The 24,904-nt window shown below is 41.4% G+C and overlaps 1 protein-coding gene across 4 annotated transcripts in view; it reads left to right on the top strand.

Moving 5' to 3' along the window:
* The window catches only part of PALM2AKAP2 (PALM2 and AKAP2 fusion), a 264,728-nt gene that overhangs the window by 105,330 nt on the left and 134,494 nt on the right, over positions 1–24,904 (top strand). For 3 of the 4 annotated variants that reach the window (XM_051789324.1, XM_051789323.1, XM_051789322.1), the window contains 4 exons: positions 3,334–3,448; positions 4,031–4,052; positions 12,308–12,409; positions 19,311–20,015. In XM_051789324.1, coding sequence (XP_051645284.1) covers positions 3,334–3,448; positions 4,031–4,052; positions 12,308–12,409; positions 19,311–20,015 — 944 coding nt within the window. The remainder of the gene's footprint in view (positions 1–3,333; positions 3,449–4,030; positions 4,053–12,307; positions 12,410–19,310; positions 20,016–24,904) is intronic. The other variant, XM_051789325.1, reaches the window with a different exon arrangement.

The following is a 24,904-nucleotide window of genomic DNA, read 5'->3' as shown; positions in this document are numbered from 1 at the left end:
CTTCATTTATTTTTCAGACCAAATTTGCATGACTCTTTTTGTATGTTGTTACCAAAAAAAGCAAGCAGTTCCCCTTATCACTTGGCAATTCTGATTATATGAATATCACTAAAAAAAAATAAACATGCAAAACAACCTTTGGTTTGCATTATGATTTAAATTTTTGTACCGCTGGACCATACATAAAAAGGCAGTCCGAAGAAATGGTGAAGACTCTAGATCCGAGTTTGCCAGTGAGATCTGTGGTGCCCAGATGGTTTACTCAAGACTGCTTACAACAGTTCACGTGAAAACTGTGACCTTGAGTATCTCTCAGTACCTCAGCAGAGGTGCCTCAGCCTTTAGACCTAGAGAGTATGAGTAAGAGTGGTATAAAATTGAGGAAAAAAGCAACCTCCTGTGGATATCAATGCTTGGTATATGACTCCTGGGCTATGTAACAGGTACATTCTCCTGAATGATCCTTATTTTTCCTGCTATGATTAGAAATTCAGGTCCAGTCTACATAGGGTCTGAGAGTCTCTTAGTCTACCTGCACTGATTTCAGTGAGGAAAAGGCAGTTTGCATCTATGGCATGAGTTTTATGCATTCTTACTCAGTCTAACGTAGGGGGGCTCTGTTCCTACCAGATTCACCCGTATTTTTAAATCCTGGTAGCTCTGTCTCCATCCTTTTCCCCATTAGTAAGTTGTTGTTAAAGGGAACTGAAGAAGGGATTCAGAATAGAAACAAACAAACAAACAAACAGAAAAAGACACACCACCACACCCAGAACCACTAGATGTCTTGTCAAAACAGGGTAACCTAATGTCTCATCTGCCCAACTCATTCTAATGGTAAGGATTGCCTGGCACAATGGAAGAAACTGAGGAAGTGAACCAGGAGGGAAGGATAAAAGAGATGTAAACAAGTAAAAACAAGAGAGCAAGCAGTCAAGAAGTCAGAAAATATAAATCAAATCAGTTGGTGCATGTGCATGTGTAACCATATGCATGTTGGAAGCAAACTTTCTCTTGAAGACCAAACAATTCACGACAAACTTTTTATAGTTTTGAAATGGTGCGCAAAAATGGTGCACTTATTATCACCCCAAATTACAAGGAGTCTGCTTGCTTATAACCTTACATCAAATGAGTTGCCTCATACTCACAGTGTTTTCACTGCCATAAATTATTAACTTCATTATTAAGTTCATTTGAAAGAATGTATTTTGTTGCTGCTGACTTCTACACACTCCCGTTTTTCAGTCTCTTCCCCCATCATGTAGCAAGCAAAATGTACCAGGTTATAGAACATGCCTCCTGAAAATGCTGCTTAGTGACTCACTGGGAAAGAACAGAAATACACCAGTAAGCCCTGACTCACACTGCTCCACAGTTTATTTTCACCAGGTAGCATAGCAGAATATTTCAAATGTCTTTATTAGCAAGGTACAAATGCCTGTGGATCTATAAATCATTCCCAGGGATAGAAAAGGAAAAGAAGCCACCTACCTGTTGACTTCTAAAGTCATTAATTTAGCAAGAACATGGCACTGGCTAACCTGAGTGACAAATGAATTTTTCACTTCACTAGGTATTTTAAAAAAATTCCTGGGAAGACAAGTGAAAATAAAACTGTATATTTTGAAAAATTTCTCCCTGAATTACAACATGAGGAGGAAAATTCATCCTGTATCAAATTGTTTCATTGTAGCAGAACAAAATATTTTGTTTCAACATTTTTGCATTTTTTATGTTGTTATATTAATTTAGAGAAAAGATTAAGTGGATTGTAACAGTACTTTCCAAGGGTTCATTTTAAAATTATTGCAATTAGGCTATTTCAACTTGGAGATGAGGGGTTTACCTTTAAGAGACAAAAATGGCAGTTTGACAATTCATCACAAATCTGAGACTATTTAGCATTCATATACTTCAGGAGAGCAAAATCTGCCTTTTTTCATCTGCAACAATTTGATCCTGTGACACTTTTGCCTTCCTCTAATGAAAAACATTATCAGAAAGTGCCACACGCCTTTCATCATCACACAATTAGAAAATGAGGGAAAGTCTCCCAGGTGAGTGCCTGAAGTTAGACCCCTACATCTATATTTAGACATGTGAATTTCACAAGCAGCTCAAGCTGCCTGCGAAAGAAGCAATTCCTCCTTCTCTCCTCCCTACATCACCTTCTCCTTGCTCTCTGCCTTGTGTTCGATCAAGCATTAGTGAAGTTCTGTGCAGAGCAGGCCTGGGAAAGGGCAAAAATACATCCCTCTAGCTTGGATCAGTGCCCTGATCCTTCACTTGAGAAACGGTGACAGAAAGGCAGGAGCAACCAGCCAAGGGTAAGGAAAGTACTAGGAAGTGCTGATCTGTCACATTCAAGGAAATATGTTTCATTTAGCTGTGAGCAGCTACAGATCCTTCTGTAGACAAAGGAAGTTTCAGGTCACTATCCCTGTTCAAATGTGTTCATCTTGGCTTATATTATTGAGATTTTTTTTTTTTCCAAAAGTGAGAAAATAAAGAGGAAGCATACATAAAAGCAGGAGACAGCAGGAAGAGGGATTACCTGCATCTGCATAAATCATGTCAGTAAAAGGAGGTTTCAGCTAAAGTAATGGAGAATCTAAGCCTGACAAAAGCGTATCCCAAATCATAATCAAGACATCTTAAAGAGTGAGGTCTCAGCCATTAGGTCTCAACAAGAAAAGCAAGTACTGAGTGCTTACTGCCTGGCAAAATAAGTTTATTTTTTGAACTTTCTATATATTTTATTACCCGAAGTCACTGGGGACCCCAGCTTCATGCAGTAACAGTAGAAAACATGGGTAGGTATCCCAAAAGGTTATTGTTGGGAGTGGGCAAAGTGTTAGTTCAAGCAAAACTCCTAACACAACTGGTTGACAACCAGTTTCCAACAACTATTTCCAGTTTCATTGTCTGGAGTACAGAAGCATTAGAAGACACCTATTTCTCTAATTTTTACTGCATATTCATTATATCCTGTACTGCACTGTGATTTCTAAAATGAAAGTAAATATCTGAGAGATGTTACAGGAATTGGGGTGAAGGGATACTGAAGTATATTTTTAGTTAATCTGTATATGCTTTTGCAGAGGAAGATAATAAGGTAATTAGTGTTTTCCTTTTAGATAGATCTATCTGTTTTACAAATAATTCATGTACCCTTCATGTGCTAGGAAATCCATTGTGAATAACAAGAGTCAAAATTGTTCCTGATGACATTTGAAATGCCAATTAATACCTAGGAAACGATATCTCATTTAAACAATATTTACATATTTTATTTTTGTGTGTATGTGCGTGTCTGTATGTCTTCCACAGGTTGGAACAAGAAATACAGAAATTAGAAAGTGAGGAGTCCCAAATATCTGCCAAAGAACAAGTAATTTTGGAGAAACTAAAGGAGACTGAGAAATCCTTCGACAACTTGCAAAAGGTATTTTAAAAAAATGACACTTGGAAACATTTGGGAGCAGCAGTCATAATTTATGCACTTGTGGGAAGATTGAGGGCAGTTGCTGAGCATGTAGCTCAAACCAGGATGAACAAGACAAGAAAAGGTGTAGAGGCATCAGGTTATTTTTGGTTGGATTATTTGGGTTTGCCCTTCCATTCCAGCTTTTTTTTGAAGAGGGATTTCAGAAGCTTTCTCCCTAGTTTATCTGCAGGGAAACAATTTGAGCATTTTTGGCCCGACTTTAAAATGTCAACAGCATCCTGAAAAGTATTTCAAACTTCCCTGCTCTTGGTGGCACCCAGAAATAGTAGCATTTGCTACAAACACCACTTTTGAACATTACGGCCTGCAACATAAAGCAGTGTTCTCCATTTGATTACACCATGTCCCTCTCCCCCAACCTATAACAGCATCAAAATCCAAGGAGCAACAACCATAGTTACCCATTTAAAAATTACATAGAACCATAAAAGCAAATCTAGCATAAAAATCAAGACTTCATGCAAATTAAATCCCAAATAAAAAAGGTTTAACCAAACATTCTATTTTTTCCGTTCACAGAGTTTCTCCCACCAGGATGGTGGTAAGTGCCTTTTTGCTATTGTATAGCTTTGGGTTTAACAAGAGTTGTTACTATAGCTTTGTTGCAAAGGTTTAAAGACTGGGGGTTCTTTCCTTCACTGTATGTTTCTGATTTATTGCTAGAACCATTATCTTATTCTTTGGTATTTCTATAATGCTAGCACAAACATCACTATTGTGGTAGAACAGTATTGCTTTGGCAGAGTTCCACCTCTTCTTATGTAAACACAAAGGGAAAGAACAGCATGAATAACTTAAAACAGACATAATACAGTTTCTGTATTATTGACCCCTTTCACCACATGATAGACCAGCACTGCAGACTCCTTTTCACCTGTCTGTGGTCAATATTCTCCATTGTATGTGCTCATGTTCTGTTCATAAACTGTTAAATACTGTGAGGACTATTCCTAATATAGATATTAATATTAAAAATAGATTACTTCACTGATGAACAATATTCTCAGCGTGATAATTCTTACAGAAGAAAAACCTCACATGGGTTGAAGAGGATGTTAACTCAGTGTCACACTATGTGTGATCAGTCTAAATACTGAGCTATAAATTTAGGTGTCTGAGTGACCAAATAACATGGATGGTTCCCAGGAAGCAAGATTGACCCTTATAGAGCCACTCCAGGACCCTTAGGACCCAGGAAGGATATCATGCTACGGCATCTGCAGATAAATCTGTGCACCACATCCTCGTTCTCAGCACATTTCTTTGAAATGACAAGATTCAAAATACTGAGGTTAAGACTACCTCCTCCAGCTGCTGTCAAAGCCATGCCCAACTGTATTGTGAGTATAGACGAGGAATATATATGATGATCCCAACATTAAAACACTGGGACACAATGGAAATTACTGTATTGTGTATGAGCTGACTTGGAGTTGTCTTAGGGGGGTGATTAATATTACTTAGTAAGGAGGTTTTCCTTTTAAGTCAAAGATCTAGTTCAGAAATTTTCATTTCTCCTAGCAATATAATCCAAGTTTTTCATTAAATCCCATTGTCAAAAAAAAAAGTCCTGGATAGTATGCTCCATGGTAAGAATTTAGTCTTTCTTCCCTCTAGAGCATTTGAAATTGGCTACCACAAAGTAAATACAGATCAAGAATGGCAAATATTTCGTACCTATACAGAGTTACACCATGGTTGTGGGTAAGTTTCCAAGAAAGGAATGGTGCCTACAGAAATTAGCACGCAAAGTGCACAGGAGCTTCTATGACTCCTTCAAGGTGCATTCTGCCTCTTCATGTGTGTTGTAATTGAAAGGGAATCAAAGGAAGGCCCAGCTAACAACTATGAAGTGGTTGTTTCCCTGAAGGTATGTAGCAATGTAGTATTTCACTTGGTTCAGAAAGAGCCCCTGTGCTCTCCAGATTTTGCCTGCTTTCGGTGGATCCCTTCCTCACAGACTGAACAAGCAGTAAGGACAGCTAGTGATTTCTGAAGGGTAACAGAAAACTGCAAAACTACACCAAAGAGAGGGACTCCAGAATAAATGCACAAGCAAAAAGAGCGGGGAATAAACCTGGGTGAAGTGGTCCCTCTTCTCTTCTAGACCACTTGTCTTATATATATCTTATCCCTTCCTCTCAGCAACTGGTCCCTGTGGGCTGAGACAGGCCAGGCCATCCTCTAAGTAGTGCCATCCTCTTCTCCTCTGTGGGTGACTGAGGCTGCAAACTGTCCTTTTAGCCCTCCCATTGCGGGCACAATGGAGCTGTACATCTTCACATGGTGCAGGTTGAGCAGTCCTCTTTGTTCTGCTGTCTGACAGCAGTCTGTGAAGGTAACTGATCAGAGCAGGAAGAAAACGTGTATAGCTAGCTGTGAGCACTTTGGTACCATAAATTTTTCCTTCCTTCAAAAAACTTCTAGGACTTGCTTTGTTGCAGCAGATCAAACATCTATCTGGCAACCATGTGTAACACATGCTGCAGAGGAAAATGGTAGGAGTTGTTGGATGACACAGGAAGGCTCTGTAAAATACAGACACAAACTAACACTGACCTGTTGGAGCAATTTCTTCAGTTGCTGCCACATTCTGAAAGACTCCCAAGGCCATACATTTCATGTTGTTTGTTCTGTATCCTTCCCTCCCTTTATTCTGAACGCAATGACAGTATAGAATGTGATTTATCTCACCATTGTGTCCCTGTACATCTTTTTGTGCCATATATATTGTGGTGGCAGAGATTTTGAGTGTGCAGAAAGCACAAATATAGGGTGTTCAGAGCCCAGAGGGATCCAAGCAAAGGCTCCAAGGGAAGGGGGGAAGTGGTGGTGAGCACCAGTGGCCGATCAAGTGACAAATCTGTGTCCTTCCCACCTTTCCAGGAAAAAGAGTTGTGTCTGGCAACGAGCATTTCTGAGCTTGAAATCATCCAGCCACAATTAACACAAATTCCACATTGTCCAGGGTACAAACACACTTTGCCTTCATAAATCACCATGTGAGAGAAAGCAGATCAGAAGTGCTGAGGCTGAGAAATGCTGGGATCTGTGGCCCTGTCACTTCCAGTTGTGACTGCCAGCTTTGTGTCAGCTTGCCACCAGCAAGCTCTCCATTAAACAAAGTCTGAGATGATGCTAAGAATTACATCACTTCTTGCTGCTCAGGTCTGCAGTCAGAACCAGCCATGCTGTGGTGCTATGCTGCACACACATCACAAGCAAATGGAAAGGAGAGAGTTCTTACTCCATGTGTGTATGTTTACGGCTCAATGTATATACAAAATAAGTCACATTAAGATCTGATGTAACTCTCTTGAGTGCTGAATTTGCCTTAGGGGTACATTCGTTCTTTGGAATATATGGCCAGTTGTACGCAAACTACATGCTGCTACTTCAGCCAACATACAGAAGCCACAATTACAGTAACTGTACAGTTTGCACAAACCTCTGTTTGAATTTTGTATGTACTAGCATATATTTGTCAAAGATGTGGCTCAGGAAACCTGATCTGGATTGGTTAGTACCCGGAACACTGCTTAGAGATTCTTTTGGTTTTCTTTCCTCTGAGCTTGACCAGCTGCACAGCCCAACAGTAAAACAGACCAGCATGTCAGAGGAGTCAATCACAGATCTTTGAAAAGTGCTTTCCACATGTTCTGTAAAAATTCACCAGCAATTGGTTTTCAGTTGTAGGCTTTCCATAGTTTTTTAATTCAGTCTCCATCTATAGTTGCCTCAATTACAGCACCTCTGGCTACCTGAGTAAAAACCATTTATCACCACCCTTGGAGTGCAACATGTGAGTCAGTTTCCTACCCATTTCACAGATCACTCAACCAATCTGTCTTTGCCAGGAGAATGCTGTGGGAAACAGTGTTAAAAGCTTTGCTGAAGTCTAAATAAACACCATCCACTGTTCTCCCCGTATCAACAGATGTTATTAAGTTGTAGAAGGTGATCAGTTTAGTCTGTCATGATTTGTCATTGGTAAATCCATGATGGCTTTTCCCAATCAGCTGCTTCATTTGGTTTGTAATGGTTTCTGGGAGTACTCATTCTGTCACTTGCCCAGGGGACAAAGTAAGACCATAGTGCTTCCAGTTTCCTGGGTCCTCTTTTGGCCCATTCCTGTGGATAGGTATGACATTTTCCATCTTTTAGTCATCAGGGACATCCCCTAATCTCTGTGACTTTCAAATATTATAGATAGTCTCCTTATAAAAATGTCAGACACTTCTCTTAACACCCTGGAGTGTAGGTTTATGTGTGTTGAACCCTTGCAGACCAGCCCTTCCTCCACTACTGGCAGGTAAATATGCGTTGTCATTACTACTTGATCTTGTGACTTGGGGTTCAGCTGTGTCAGTAAGGACAGAGGCAAAGAGACAAAAGAAAAGAGACAAATAACATCTGCCTTGTCACCATTCTAGTGACTGTTTTCCCTTCCCTCCTTAGCAATGGGTTTATGTCTTTCCTTCTGCTTACTGCTCACGAATCTTGGCATCTTTGGCGAACTTCAGTTCTAGCTGATCCTTAACTTTCCTGACTGCACCTTTCCATCCCCCTAGCAAAGTGCTTGCAGTCCTCAGTGACTAAGCCAATATGCTGGGGTTTATTATTATTTTTATTACACCTAAAGGTTCATCGTTAAGCTATGGTATTCTTTTGTTTAGACTCCTTCATTTTCCTTTGCAGAGGATGGACTGTTCTCGTGCTTTCAGCAGGCACTTTTGAATAACTCCCAGCACTAACAAACTCCTTTGACCTCCATGGACACTTCCAGTGGAATCCCTCAGAGGCAGGCTCAGCATATTGGAGTTGGCTTGTTTAAAATTCAGGGTCTTCTTTCTACTACTCCTCTTCAGTGTTCTTAGCAGGACTTTAAATTCCACAGTGTTGCTCTCACTGTATCCAAGGTATTATTGGTAGTTATACTACCAATGTAAGTCAAGGAAGTCTTCCCAGTTAGCAAGCAGTAAATCTAGCAATGTGCTGCTCCTAGTCAGCATGTCCAGCATTTATAGCAGCAAGCAGTCCCTGGTACATGCCTGGAAACTGACGGGTGGTATGTGCATAATTTTTTTTCACAACAAATGTCTGGGCAACTGAGGCCACCCATGAAGTGCAGGTTCTATTGCCCAAAGACTTAGTTGAGCAGCCAAAGCAAGGTTTTATTGGCTTCATCATCCTGACTGGGAGGTCAGTACATAATATTCCCCTTGGTGATGATCCCTATAATCATGATCCTAAGTCATAAATAGAACTGGTATGATCTCCACAGCTCTCCTCTATACATGCAAATTTCTCTTTCACATAAAGTGCACCTCCACTTCCCCTTTTTCCTTTCCTATCATTCTGAAAATGTTTGTAGCCATCCACTCTGTCTTTCTGTCATGTGAGTTTTCCCACCAAGTTTTTGTGATTCCTGTGGCATCTCTCACATGAGCATAGGGCTCTAATGCCTCCTGCTTGTTACCCAGATTACATACATTGGCATACATGCAATTGAGGTGGTTGAACTTAGGTGTCTTGCCTTTGGAAAGGGTTGGGAAGCATTCCTTACTGCTCTGGTAGGTGCACTTATCCACTGTGTTGCTTATGGATACACAAGTGTGGACCCTAACCTCCAAGTTCATTTGTTTAAAGTGTGGTTCACTAAGTCAGAGCCAGGGTATTCAGTTTTTAGGAAAAACCTCCACTCGTGTTCTTACAAACATGGTGGGAGAGTCACAATCTCTGTTCCTTCTGATGTAGTCCCATGGAGCCCCAGAGGGCTTTGAAGGTGGAACAGCCCTGCTCTGGAAGCCAGTATTTGCAGAAGACACACTGCTAATTTTAGTAGTAAGCAGACTTTATTTAAAAATAATCCAAGCCCTTGGAAAATTAATTTGCCTGACTTTTGGCCACCAGCCTCTGTGTGAGAGCTATTCTGAGCAATTCTGAAGATTTAGTTTTGTGCAAGAACCCTTGAATGATTACCTTGCCCCCATATGTTTTCCCAAGCACTTGTGTGTCTACTAATATGGAGAACTGCCATAGTCCTAAAATTCATTTTGTTGTAAGCAGTACAAAAAACCACAGGACTTGTTTTATGGCATCCTTAGATATTAATAATGTATCAAACATTGAAATGAAGATATTGAATGCAGTCTGTTCAAATGTTTTTATTTCTGTTCTGTCTTACTTCTCATGTGAACAAAGTGCTAATTTGCGTCTATCCATTCCATGTAATATTAACCTTTTATGTTCTTTTAAAAGGTGTTAAATGAAAGAGACCTTGTTGCCAATGAGATAAAGGGAAATGAGCGGGTTTATTTTGTTTGGGGGCAGGGGTGGGAGATAACAACACAAGACAGGAACTGGCAGAATCAACCAGCCCCAGCTTCTTGTAGTCAAATATTCCACTTCTTACATGTGACAACACCACCAGCTTCAGAAGGAACTACACGAGAATTGCACCACTGTCCTGGCGTTCCCTTCTCAGGACAATGAGACATTGTCTGGAGCCCTGAAGCTAATTTTTAAAATATTTTATTCTAAGTAACATACAGAGAAGTTTGTAAACTGAGTCAATATTAACAGCATATAACACTTAGCTAGGTGTTGCCTCCTAAAGCAGGAGGCAGAAAAACCCCAGCTTACTTAGGTCCACAGACATGTACAGCATCAAAGTGAGAGTTTCATCATCAAGCTGTTCAACTGATTTTGTTTGTTGTTGGATGTCAGCCATGCTCAGTTCTCTCTACAGGCACTAGGGCCATGCCTATTGATTCTCATCAACTGCAAAAGAAAGATGATTGGTTAGGCAGCACAAGTCTGCATTGACTACACTCGTGTGGACAAATATGTCTGTTACTCAACTCACTGGATAAGTGTGTACTGAAATGACTGTTCCAAAAGTACACTCTGTGGGGTGAATACAAAACTTTGAGGATACAGTATGCAGTGAAAATATAAAAAAACATTTGCCAAGACTGCCAGTTGTCCACTGAAATATGAAATTATTGTAATGGGCTCCCCAGGGAAGTGGTCACAGCACCAAGCCTGCCACAGTTCAAGAAGCATTTGGATGCTTCTCAGGCACATGGTGTGATTCTTGGGGATGGTCCTGTGCCACATTAAGAGTTGGACTTGCTGATCCTTGTGGGTCCCTTCCAACTCAGCGTATTCTATGATTCTGTAAATAACATTTTCATTGATGTTTGGTTTGGGGTTTTTTCCCCCAATCATCTGCTATAAATTGAACATATTCATATACTAACTTCATGGGGTTTTTTGAATGAATTTGCGCTGTACCTCTGTGTCATCCTTCTGTGACACCAGGAAGAGGGAAAGGGTCCCTCCTTTTACCTGAGTTACTTAGAGTGGTCCATGGAGGGATGGAGTGTCTTCTTGGGGACTTATCTTCCCGCATCCAGTAGCACTGGTGGCCACCCCAGGCTGTTATGGTGGTAAAACCCTTTCACTAATACTAGGCCCAATTTTCCTGCCAAAGGAGTAGGCTTTGGGCTTAGATGTGGCACATCATGTCCTTCCTGAGGACACCATCCCGAGCAGGTATTTTTTCTGGGGTGGGTGTTAGCCCATAGGGAATATGATGAAAGTATCTCCCTTCACCAGATGCAGTCAAGCAGCCTACAACAAGACATTTCATTTCCTCTCTGCTTTCACCACTTCACTTTTATGATCTGCACTAGTGAACCTATCTTACCTGCTTAGAGCAATAAGAGGCTTCAAGGAAGGCAGATTCTGCCTCCTACCCTGGCACATGGACCAGGCCATACCAAGGGCTTGACAAATTATACATTGTAGTGGCAAAGAACCATTGGCAGAAAAAGAGTGGTCTGTTTCACACCTGACAGAATCTTATGTTTGAACAGAAATTTAACCATTTGCATAGAGTTGAAAACATTTCCACTTAATAGGAAAGAATGGGGTTAGTTTATTTTTTTTCTTTTTCATTTTGGTTTGTTGCCTGAACTTTAAGTTAGTTGTTTGTACATCTCTCCTCTGAGCTCTGCTGTTAGTTCAACCACTCAATTCTAGCAGAACAATAAATGCTATCTAGTTATATTTAACCCAGCCACAACATATCTACCAGGAAATTCTCTTAAATTGGTTAATATCTCTTCTAAAGAACATATTTACGTTTTGATAAACACCCATAAGCTCAAATGTAAAACAAGTCAATCCTTTATGATAGCTTTCTACTATTCATGGTTTGTTAATGAATGATGACATTGCAGCACTGGCAGGAGCATAATACCTACTGAAAACCAAAACAGGTACCCTATCAATGCCTATATGTGATTTCATTATTAGCTAAATTTCAGGTTTAAGAACAAAAGGCCGAATGCTGGTTCAGTAATATTGGAAACAACTCGTTCTTTCATCCTATTCAGTCACCATTAGCATTTTTAGGCTTTTATATCTCTATTTGAAAAGTCACGTATTCTGGGTATCACATTAGATTTGTTCCTTACCTTCCCCACTGCATCCCACACCCATTTTTAAAGGTCACAGACTTGATAAATCCAGAACCTCCTGACAAATAATTTTATGTGTTCATCTGACATAAGGTTTGAGTCATCTGGACCCAATCCCTCCTGCCTCAGCTAGTCTATTGAACACCAATCACAGGACAGTGACTTTGCACTTTGTTTGCTTTGATCCGATTATCTAGTACAAAGCTCCAGTGACTATTGTCAGGGCTGACAACACTCTGCTGTCTAAGCAATGAAGCCACTGGGGCTCGTAGCACGAATCTAACTGTTTCCTGTTCTCTGACACCAGATGCAGTAAATTACATTTACTCCCAGATCCCTGAACTCCCAACCCTCTATTCACGAACAGGAGAGCCAGTTCCTGGGTGGGACGGAGCAAGCAGAGTAGCTGGTAAGTCTCAAGGAACAAAGTATTATAATATCAGTCCAGTAGCCATGAACTTTTTTGTTATATTACACTAATGAGTCTGGTGTCCCGATATCATTTAAATGCCAGGAAATGCTGCTTGATTTGTATTTTGTAAATAAGTCAAGGATTTTTGAACTGCAGTGAGTACTCTCAAAACAATGTAGTTGAACTACATACAAGTAGCATAGGAAACGTCCCTTTTTTTCACATGGAAACATTCAGTTCTTTCTATCTCTGCTAATACAAATACATGGTATCTAGGCCAAGGTTTTGTCTCTGTTGTGCACATGCAACTCTCATTAAGATGAATGAGACAGACAGGCAGGACTCACAAGACCAAATACATGCTTCAAATATTTGTGTCATTTTATACTTCCTTGTATGCTATTCTTTTTTCTTGGGGAAAAGGTGGGCATGTTTTGTGCTTGGAGTCATACAGAGAATTTTCTAACATTTAATTTTCAGATTGAGTATGTGTCTTAAATGTAACAACATGATTGTTAAAAGCTGTACATTTTTGCTATTTTCAAAATTCTTCTTTTCTCAACAATGTACTCCCTATCGCAAGACCAAATTGTTGGTGGCTACTTAAGAGGTGTCCCAAGGGGTGGGATGAAAGGGGGCTTACTTGAAGAGTGGATTAAGAAGCATAGCAAAGCAATGTCTGCAGCTAAAATACTGTATACATCTATGAAATATGTATTTTTTCCACAAGTCCTGTTGCAAGCCATTCCAAAATCTTCCCTTCCACCAGTGCTTACCCTGATCTGTCTTAAAAGCAAGCTTTTCTGTGTGCTTTTTGCCATTTTGTCAACACCAAGAAAGCAGTAATTTCTTTCATTCTTTGGATGACTCAGAAGCCTTGTTAATGTAGTCCTTGATAAGTGTATTGTGTGTGTGCAATAGGTTAAAGAAAAGGTACCAGCATATGTTCTCAAAGGTGGGCTGTAAGCATCCACCTTAAAAAAGCTCAAAATCTAAGATTTTGTTTTAAAGAACATCCTCCACATAACAGGCAGAAGTTAGGTCCTTCTGTCTGCACATTGGGATATTGTCATGAAGCACTGCATAATGTTTCATTGCAATTAAAGCTTGTGCAGAAAACTTGTACTAGTGAATAATTGCTGTCATCTTCAAGTACCGCTTTCAGTTTCAATTCTATTGTCAGGTAGTTTTGTATTCTGTTAATAGACTACACTTAGCAGTAAATAAGCTTTGGTTAAATAAAGACATTTGAGATATCAACATTAGTTTATTTTGCAGCTACTTTGACAAGAGAGGTTACTAGGTTTTCCCATAAAGAACAAACACCATGCACACAGGTAGATAAGCAGGATTCTGTTTTCACTTCTCCCATGGCAATGCATTTCACTGGTGAACAGCTTTCTAAGAAACTCAGTTAAATTTATGCATTAACTTGCACAAGCAGCTTCAGTGTGATCCCTGGGTTGGTCGCAAACCATATGTTATCCCAATATCTAAAAACAGTGCAGCTGAAATCATAGTAGAATAAATGAAAATAAAATGTTGACAGTGGCTTAAGCAGATTTGCCAGACTTGAATTACGAAAGGATCACACCTGTTAATTTTCTAGGACAGAGTCTTCCAAGCAGTGGTAGAACTTGTTACCCAAAGTTTTCCTAATAAGTAAGGCACGGTTACCAGTCAGTACTCCATACAATAGATAAAAATTGTATCTTGCAACTTTTCTTAAATATAGAACCATGGAATCATAGAATGGTTTGGGTTGGAAGAGATCTTAAAGATCATATAGTTCCAATCCCACTGCCATGAGCGGGGATGCCATTCACTAAATCAGTTTGGTCAGGGCACCATCTAACCTGGCCTTGAACGCTTCCAGGGATGGGGCATCCACAACTTACCTGGGCACTCAGTGCCAGTGTTTCACCACCCTTACAGTAAACACTTTCTTTCTAACATTTATTCTAAACCTACCCTCTTTCGGTTTAAAACCATTTCTCCTTGTCCTGTCCCTATCTACCCATAAAAATAGTCCCTCTCCCTCCTTTTTATAAGCCCCTTTAAGTTACTGAAAGGCCACAATAAAGGCTCCCCAAAGTCTTCTCTTCTCCAGGCTGAACAATCCCAGCTCTCTAAGCCTGTATTTATATGAGAGGTGCTCCATCCCTTTGATCATCTTCACAGCCGTCCTCTGGACCTGCTTCAATAGGTTCACATATTTCTTGTGCTGAGGACCCTAGATCTGGATGCAGGACTCCAGGTGGGTAGAGTAAGGGCAGAATAGAGGGACAGAATCACCTCCTTCACCTTGCTGGCCACACTTCTTTGGATCCAGCCAGGATGTGGTTGGCATTGTGGGCTACAAGCACACACTGTTGGCTCCTGTCTAGCTTTTCACCCACAAGAATCCCTGAATTCTTCTCCCCAGGGCTGCTCTCAATGACTTCTCCTGATCTGTATTAAGGTGCACCTGACCCAGGTGCAGCACCTTGCGCTTGGACTTGTTGAACTTCATGAGATTCTCCTGGGCCCACTTATCCAATTTGTCCAGGTCCCCATGGATGGCATCTCTTCCTTCTTTTGTGTCAACTGCGTGACTCAGCTTCATGTCGTCTGCAAACTTGCTGAGACTGTGCTCGATCTCGCTGTCTGTGTCACTGATAAAGATATTGAAGGGCACTGGTCCCAAGACCAGTGGTATCCCTGAGTGATACCACTCATCACTGGCCTTCCCCTGGACACAGAGCCATTGACCACAACTCTCTGGCTGCATCCATCCAGCCAATTCCTTATCCGCCAAATAGTCCATCCATCTAACCCATGTCTCTCCAGTTTGAAGATAAGGATGTCGTGGGGGACTATATCAAAGACCTTACAGAAGTCTAGATAGATGGTGTCTGTCTCCCCTTGGCAACCGTTGCCATCACTCCATCATAGAAGGCCCCCAGAGTAGTCAGGCATGATTTGCCTTTAGTAAAGCCATGCTGGCTGCCTCAGATCACGTCCTTATCTTTTATATACCCTAGCATATCTTCTAGGAGGATCTGCTCCATTAACTTCCCAGGCACAGAGGTAAAGCTCACTAGTCTGTAGTTCCTCAGATCTTCCTTTTTCCCCTTTTAAAAAATATGAGTAATGTTTCCCTTTTTCCAGTCACCAGGGATTTTGCCTGACTGCCCTGACTTTACAAATATGATGGAGAGTGGCTTGGCAACAACATAGAACCATAGAATGACCTGGGTTGCAAGAGACCTTAAAGATCATCTAGTTCCAACTCCTCTGCCATAGGCAGGGACACCTTTCACTAGACTTGATTGCTCAAAGCTCCATCCAACCTGGCCTTGAACATCAGCCAGTTCCCACAGGATGCTGGGATGCATCTCATCAGGTCCCATAGGCTTGTGGCTATTCAGCTTCATCAAGTGATCCCAAATCCACTCTTCAGCTACAGTGGGAGAGACTTCACTCCCTTCACACCCACCCAGAGGATCAGGGACTTTGCAGAAGTGGGAAGCCCGACTGCCATTGAAGACTAAGCCAAAGAACTCCTTGAATACCTCAGGCTTCTCCATATCTGGCACCACCAGTTCACCCTTCTTGTTTATCAGGGGGCATACACTCTCCTTGACCTTTCTTTTCTGACCCATGTACTTATAGAATCCCTTCTTGTTGTTCTTCTTTACCAAATCCTGTTCCAGCTTTGCCTTGGCTTTCCTGACCCCATCCCTACACATTTAAGCTGTACCCCTGTACTCTCCCCAGGTCACCTTTCCCTGCTTCCACTAGTAGACCTTGCTTTCTTACTCCTCAGTTTGAGGAGCAGATCTTTGCTTAGCCATGTTGGTTTCTGGCCTTCCTTGTTTGATTTCCTACACATTGGGATAGAGAGCTCTTGTGGCCTAAAAAAATGGTCTTAAAAAGCTCCCAGCTCTGGTCAGCCCCTCTGTCCTTAAGGATAGTTTGCCAGGGAATCTCATTCACCAACTCCTAAAAAAGCTGGAAGTTGGCTTTTGCAAAGTTCAGGGTCTTGACTTTGCTCCTTCCCAGACTCATACTCCTCAAGATCACAAACTCAAATATGGTCAGGTCCACATGATTTAACTGTCAGATTTTTGCTATCTGCTTCTAAATTCATGCCCACCATACAAGTGTTTTTTTTAATACACAATACTGAACTAAATTTGTGCATCAAAACTGGGAGGGTCTGGCAGATTGCATGCTCTTCTGCTCTAAAAATATATGGCTCTCAACTACTTCACAGGGGAATCATCAGTCTTTATTGAAAAGTCATGTCCTAGATAATACTTTTATTTTTCAAAGAAGAGGAGAAGCACAGGAGCTCCAGGGGAGCTCAGGATGCTGCTTCTAACCAAGAAGATAGCAGGTGGCCAGCTGGTAGGCTGGTGGTGCCCTCTCTGTAGGGCTGTTGTGCTCAGAACAAATTAGGAACTTCTGCTTACCAGAGATGATTTTCTAAATGTGCTGTTGCTGCCTCATGGTTCAGCTTTGCTTCAGCCAAACTGTCTGCCATTCAGAAACCCCTCAGTTTTAGCATCTTCACCACAGGCTAGCCAACCCCTATTTTTACCTGTGTAATGTTGGAAGTTATTGAACACTATCTGCCTGAGCAGCCCCCATGGCACCTGCATCTTTTTGTTTCATTATCTGTATAAATTCTGTTAATAGCTTCAGGGCAGAGGCACTTGGATGAGACATAAAGGGCACTTGTGCACCAGTTCCTGGGCTGGGACAGTCCCGGGCAAGTGTTCCATGTCAGCTGCTGTCTGAGCTGCACCATGGTGCAGTCTGCCACAGCTTTTCAGAGCAATTGCTTAGGGGCTTACTTGCTACCAGCCCTGGGATGACAGTTTTTTCCTGATTTCCAGCATTAATCTCCCCTGTTTCCATCCGTGCCAGCTGCCTCACAGTCCCCTGCTGCACACCTCAGTACAGAGCTCAGCTCTCAGCCCCACAGCCTCCTCCTGCCTGCTCAGGCTGCTGTGGGATGGCCACACCGTTCACACAGGTAGCCCTACTTCATTGTGAAAATGGGCATCCTGTGCTCAGGTTCATGACACAGTTAGTCCATAAACCTCCCAAAGCAGTGGTGAAACACAGTCCTTAGGGATAATTCCCTAGGGTTTAATGACCAAAATGAGATCACTGCTTCTGTAGCCTACTCCAGTCTTCAGCAGTGCCTCACTCTCAGAGGCAGGAATGCTCCTTCACCCATGGTCATCTCTGTCCTCCAACTCCCTGCAGGTGTTTGTGGAGTGTGGCGTTTGATCTAAGCAGTCCTGCCAGGGCTGGACAAGGTCTGAGCAGATGCACACAGCATGTAGATGGCCAGACCCCCCATTTGGCTGGGCTGCCTACCAGACTGCACTCCTGGGGGACAGAGGAGACCACCTCACAGGGAACGGCATGCATTCACTCAGCAACACATGAATTTTTTGTCCAGTACTACAGGAGGCATCATGATGCACGTTGTGGTAAATTTCCTATTGTTGATTAAATACTTCGCTTTAAGGATACAGGAAAAATAATTCTACCGTGTGTGAATAAAAAGACGGAGGAAATATATTAAAGCAACGGTAATTTTTATGTTAATTATTTTTTTTAAATACAAACATACCAACCTTATTAGTTCTTGGGGCAAAGATATTCTGTACTCACTTGAAAATAAATAAAAAAAAAAAAGCAAAGATGCCCATTTATGGTGTCCCCAGGTAAGACAAGTCATGATTATGCCTTTGAGGTTCATTGATGGAAATGATCACTGTAAGTTTCACAAACAGTTGTCACTACCTGTGGTAATTTGTAATAAAGTGTCTGTGGATGTCTGTCTAGGAGCCAAAATGTTTTTCTATGCACACAAGGAATGCTTAAACAAATGAACTCTTCTGGAAAATCTGAGAGACCTTTGCACATTTTTCTTTGAAAAGCTGTCTAGTGAGATGTCATTGTATCTCAAAATGGATGTTGGAGCAGTGTAGACTGCTTGTCTATTCCTACTGTGTGGTCTACAATTTCCATCTCATTATGCATCCTTACCTGCTAGAACACCTTTGCTATTCTAAAGCAACATCCCTCACACAAGTTTTTACCTGTTGTTTCATGACTTTGAAAATCAGTTCATTGTTACTTTTTTGTTCATCTTTGGCAATGGTGCTTAATGCCTAATTCACATAAACAAGGAAGCACTTCTTGGCCACTTTGTACATTCTGTTAACTCTGGAAATAGAGGTCATTGTCAGTGTCTTGGTGTGGAAGCTGAGAGAGCTGCCCTGCCACACACCTGTGGGAGAAATTATCCCATTCCTGTGTGGTTTTGTTTTCCCACCTGTAGACCAGGGATAAACAATGTTTCTTCACGCCTCTAAAATGGTTTGAATGCTACGGATGGAAGAGTTAAGCAAGGACAAGCATTGATAATAAAGTGGTCTGGGTATTACATGCAGCAAACAAAACTTGTTACCAACTAACTGGCAGTTTGATGGCAGAGAAGAAGGAGAGAGTAGAGAGGTTCTCTCTGAATTTTGAGGCAAGTTCAGACCGGAAAGTTTGAAAGCAACCTGCATGCTGTCACCTCCCTTTGCCTAAATTACACCTAACCTCTTGGCGCTCCTAATTGATCAGAGACAGCTCCATGAAGCGTGAGCTGGCAGAGTAGGTCCTGTTTGCCACAGGTATGCCTAGCCTCCACCTGCATAAAAAGCCACAGTGTAATAACTGTCTCTGTCCACAGTGTTGCGTCCCACCTCTAATGTAGACCGCTTAGCCCTTTAGCAGCAGGAGATAGGAAAAAGGGGCACCATAGTTTTCTTTGTCTGTTTGGCAATTAACCATTCACTGGCTTTTTTTGTTGTAACATGCACTTCCTCTCTTGTTTTCATTCAAGCTTTGTGCACCATGGAAATTAATGTGGAGAAAGACAAACAGACAGGAGAGACCAAGATTGTCTCTGCTTCACCTGTTGGCCCAGATGAGGCCCATCAAAGAGGATTCAAAGTCTATGATGATGGTTCCAAGGTAGTCTATGAGGTTCACTCTGGTGGCACAGTGGTAGAAAATGGAGTACATAAATTAAGCTCAAAGGACGTAGATGAACTTATGCAAAAAGCTGGACAATCAAGTGTAAAAGGAGGGTATGAAACAATGACTGTGTCAGACAGAAATGTGGTAGCCGATGGAAGCCTTAGCCATATGAAGGAGCAAATGCTCTTCAAGGAGGCAAAGCTGGAAATGGTACACAAATCCATCAAAGGAAATGCTGTGAACCCTCAGCCCCAAGATAAACCCTGTGGTGGTGAAACCCTGGAGGTCAGTGCAGATCAGCCAGTGACAATGATATTTATGGGCTACCAGAACATCGATGATGAAGAGGAGACAAAGAAAGTGCTGGGCTATGATGAGACCATCAAGGCAGAGCTTGTGCTGATTGATGAGGACGACGAGAAGTCGTTGCGGGAGAAGACAGTGACAGACGTTTCCACCATGGACGGGAACGCCGCTGAGCTGGTCTCTGGCAGGCCCCTGTCAGATACAACAGAGCCCTCCTCTCCTGAGGGGAAGGAAGAGAGCCTGCCCTTGGAAGCTGCCCCAGGTACACAAAAGAAAAAGCGCTGTCAATGCTGTATTGTCATGTGAACATCTCCTCCTTCCCTGCTCCAGGCAGCTCCTGCTCCATCACTTACCTAGACCTCACTGTACTTCTAACTGCAATACTGTGAACTGGAAGTGAATGCCTCCATTGCCTTGCAGTTGGGTTGCTTTGCTTTCTAGTTCTTCAGGAAGAGGAACGCCTGGTTATTTTCCCATCAAACATACTATTTGGAGTTTGGGGAGGGGTTGGGGGTTTTCTGCTTCTTTTTTTTGTTGTTGTTGTTGTTATTGTTGGGGGTTTTTTCCTTAATATTACAGAGTGAGAGATTAATGGGAAATGGAACATATGTTTTCATATTTATTTGATTTTTATATATATTTTATATATATAATGAAAACACTTTTAACTTTTTTTTTCTTTGAATATCTGGCAGGCTTGATCAGATTCCTAGGATTTTGTGGGAGTCTGAGTTTCACAGCCACCAGATATGAGAGCCTTAAAAAAATGTTACTTCTCTTTTTAAAGAAAAATCACATTTAAACATTATTTTATAGATCACATTTTTTATTTCTTGGGGGAAGGCTCAGATCATTTTACTGTTTAATTTGCTAAAACTCAGACACGTCTTTCCCAAAAAATTTGCATAGTTTCATTTTATAGTAACTTTCCAGTTTAGTTTGCAGTGTCAGAAAAACCCATCAGCCATTTCTGCTTATTGGTGATACCAGAAGTGGACCTTAATCATTCTTTCTAGAAAATGTATGAATGATGATTTTGCCTTATATAAATCTTCCAGATTACAGTATTGTATATGCACTTCATCTCCCAAAATTACAGTTGACATTAACTTGACATGAAAAAGATGAAGCTGTCACACCAACAGAAATGGAGTCACTGATCTAATTACATGCCTTTCAGTAACTCTGCCAATGTTTATACATGAAGTTTTCTTGCTGAACTCCAACAGATGAGAGATATTGCTTTCTATTTCCCTAGAATATAAATGGACTTCTCTCACAGTCTGACCCTATTCCTACTGGATTCAGTGACAAAATTCTCAGTGCTGGGAATGGGGGCAGGGACAGAGATTTATTTTGTAATTCTTAGGGAAGTGTAATTTCTCACAACGTGTACCTTCAGTGCTCCTACATAATGATAGACAAGGGGTCTGATCCTGCCCTGCTTGTCCAGGTAAAATTCCTGTGGATGCCCACTGGAATTTTGTCACAGCAGATGTTTTTGGAGACGATCCTATAGCCACAAGACTAACTTTTTCAAAAATTGCTGGTGGTTTTGGATGCTTCATTTTCTAATGTGGGGCACTTCAAGGAGACCTGATTTCCAGTACAATATTCTTCATCTGACCTCTGAAAATCAGGCCTCTTAAAAACAACTCCAGATGAAAATGTAAAAAGGGGAAGGCATCCAAAGTCAGTAGATGTTTCTTTGTTTCTTGCTTTTTGATTCTTCTAACAGAGAAAGCAGCCAGATTTTTCATGGTGAGATATTATGAACCTGATTCTTGTCTTACACCAGTTTTGCTTAACTCACTCTACTGGAGTTAGTCTGGAATTATAACTACACAGGTGAGATTAAAAATCAGGTTTTATATTTTCTGATAGTGTGAACAAGTACTGAAGATTATTTTGAAGTGTCTTTGAAACTATCAGACTTTAAAAATCATTTAACGGCAACCAAAAAAAAAAAGAAAAAGAAAAAAGTAAAAAAAAAAAAGTAAAAAAAAAAAAAGTAAAAAAAAAGGAAAGAGAAAACAACAAAAAGCCTCTTTTCAGTCTGAGGTGGTTTCTATGATATTTCTGTTCTTTCTTGGATGGTGCTTTTACTGCATTAATTGTTAGTTCAGAGCATCCAATTAAACACAGTTCCTGCTCTGTACTCTTTTCTTTCTGTGCCAGTAAAAAAGACACTTGTTCACAGTGGTGGTAATATAAGGCACACTGAAAACCTACACAAACAAAAAATGCAAAAGGTAGTTCCCATGTTAGGTCACTCAGTTGTCAGTATGGAGCTGGTCAATGAAACTTCTCACCACTGCCCAGGTGACTGTCAGACAAAAAAAAAAAAAGACAAGTAGTAAATAAACCAAGAGTAGTAAAAGACAGCCTCACCTCTTTGACACCTGCAGAAATTTTGCTGGCCTCCGTATCTGCTACAGAGGCAGAAATTAATAGATTTCCATATGCTCCCTTTGCCTCCCCCTGGGGGCTTTTGGATGGGAGAAGGACCAAACTCACCTAGAGAAGCTCTGCACATTATCCTTTGACTCAGGCTTAGGTGGTTAAGTTTTATCAAAGAGGGGAAGGGCCACAGAGCCCCACATTGCAACAATAAGTCTGGTGGCTGTTTGTTAGAAACTAGCAGTTTTGGGGTTTTTTTGGTTGGGTTGTGGTTTTTGGAGAAGGGGAATTCCAATTTTTTTCTTTTTTTTCCCAGATATGCTAAACATTTACAAACCTCAACATTTCTTAAAACAAGACCCTAAGTTTTAAAGCCCGGAGTGGCCAAGTGAGACTGTCCTCAAGCATATTTTAGGACCCCAAAGCACTGCAACACAAAGGGTGAAGCCCTTTCTGCCTTGGATCTACCTGTGAATTACATGGGAGCTGGGCACGCTTTGCAATAGTTCTTGCACTCTGGGGCCTGCTCACCTCACCAGGAACACTCAGAAAAAACCTCCTAGCCATCTCCTCCTGGCCTGGCCATTCCTCTCATTCCTCACCACTGTCTCTCTGGGTGTGATGCCACCTTCACAGCCACCCTGGCCTCATGGTGTCTTCACAGCCTGATCTTTTTCCCCCTGCAGCTCCTCTCGCCATATGGACATTTTTTCTCAAAAGCCTGCTGCTTGGGAAATTTGAGGTGTCATATTACCCTAACCCATTCTGTTCCTCCATCCCTTCAGCCATATGCTCCCATGGCAGACGACCTTCTGGTTCAGCACCGACTCAGCAGTTTGGGGATGACTCCCTTAGCATCCAGCTTTGGGAGATGCTTGCTGACGCTGGGACCAGAACGTGTCTGAGACCACTGCACCATCTGAGGCTCAACATGGTGGGGAGATGGTGGCACATGAGAGTCCGGAAGCGGCCCTTTAGTGGTTAGAAGTAGAGCACAAGCCTTAAACCTTAAACCTCTCAAATACCTACTGCTCAGTACTTGTAGCTATCATTGAGTGCCTAGGAAGGCCAGTCTTTTTTATGTGTTCACATTAACTCCATGGTTATCAGGCCCCGGTAGATCCAGAAAAGCTAAAGGTTTGTCTGCATGGGGGTTGTCTGCATAGGGTTTGTCTTTACAGTTCAAAGGCAGTTCCACATCTGAGGTCAGGAAAAACATGAAATAGGAGCAAGTGGGGCTGAAATCACAGGGCCTTATCTGAAACACGCTTACTCCAATCATTCTCCTCCACAAGGCAGCAGCCATGCCTGGACATCATCTTGTCCCTTCTAGCCATTAGCCTGCAGCCAAGTTACAGGGGAATTCAGATGCGTTAGCCTAGGCTGATGAATGTAAACTGTTTTTCCAGGGCTGCTTTGGGCTTTGAAGGGGTCGGTTTTCCCCTCACCCTTGGATAGGAAGCTGCCTGTGGAAATTCAAGCACAATCAGGAGCAAAGGAAGAGGTCTGCTCTACGACCAAGCAGAGAGAGAGTTTTGTAAGGATCATTATGGGATGGGGTTTTTTTGTGTTGTTTTAAGCAAAATCCGTCTGTTTAACTTATGCCATCACATGTACATTTTCAGTTTCAGCATGAGGGGATACAAAAAAGTAAAGTCATAAACTGGTTCAGTGATAGCATTTTGCCACAACAAACTGCTCGCCTTAACTTTTGTAAGAAAAAACAAAGAAAAAAACCTCTTTTCAGTATATTTTTTCCTAGACTGGGAAAAAAGTAACCTATGAAATTTTTTATATTTTGTATTTTCTAAGTTTCTATAAACCCACTTTCCATGTCGTCCCTTGTTTGCATTCAGGGACTGTTACTTTTGCAAACCACTGCATTTTACTTCCATTCTTTCTTTTTTTTTAAACAGAAGAAAAACACAAATCAAAAACCACAGTGCTATGATTAGTGGCTAGGCAATCTCTTTCAACTTCTAGAATATCAATACAGAAAGAAAAGAATTACAGGGTTGTTTTCTTTTTTTAATTTCCCATGGCTGATGTACTGTATGATATGTGTTTACAGAACTCCTCTGGTCTGCCTTTGTGATGTTATCTAAATGAATGACAAAGTAGGTATGATGTGCCATTTGACAGTTTGCCTTAGCACTCTTGCATTTCCTTCTTCTTTTTGTAGCTTTCATTTCCTTATTTTTTTTTCCAAAAAATGCAGGCTGTATTCCAAAGCTGTATAAACACAACATTATCTTTCAATCCCCAGCAAGAGAAGTGTGCACAAGCCCTTCTCCGTGAAGTGTGCTTCTACTGGTGCAATACGAGACATCAGTCCTGCAAACAAAAATACATATGCCTAACTGTGCTGTGTGTAGACCTGTTTCAGTCAACAGGACTACTTGCAGAAAGAATGTGTGTAGGTGTCTGCAAGATCAGGGCATGAATGATAACACAGGGTATGATTTGGGTGCTTCTTATGTACCTGTACAGACTGCATGCACTGCTGAGTTTGCCCCAGCTGGTGTAATCCTAGAGGCCAATTCTGCTTCTTCTGAGAAAACACAAAACAAAATGGTGCTGAGCATCTGATAGGATCAGGTCCTGAGTCATCATTGCTACCACATCAGTGGTATCCATGAGCAAACATTTAGTGGGACTTCCCTAATAGCTAATATATTAGTCCCCTGTCACTGTACCTAAGTTCATTACTGATTCTTCACACCTAAAATTATTAAGATACCACAAACTAAT

Source organism: Manacus candei, unplaced genomic scaffold (genome assembly GCF_025592945.1).
Source record: "Manacus candei isolate 608988 ecotype Guabito, Panama unplaced genomic scaffold, ASM2559294v1 h1tg000027l, whole genome shotgun sequence".
NCBI lineage: Eukaryota > Metazoa > Chordata > Aves > Passeriformes > Pipridae > Manacus > Manacus candei.
The sequence above is the reverse complement of the archived record's forward strand: the minus strand, read 5'-3'. Positions and strand labels throughout refer to the sequence as shown.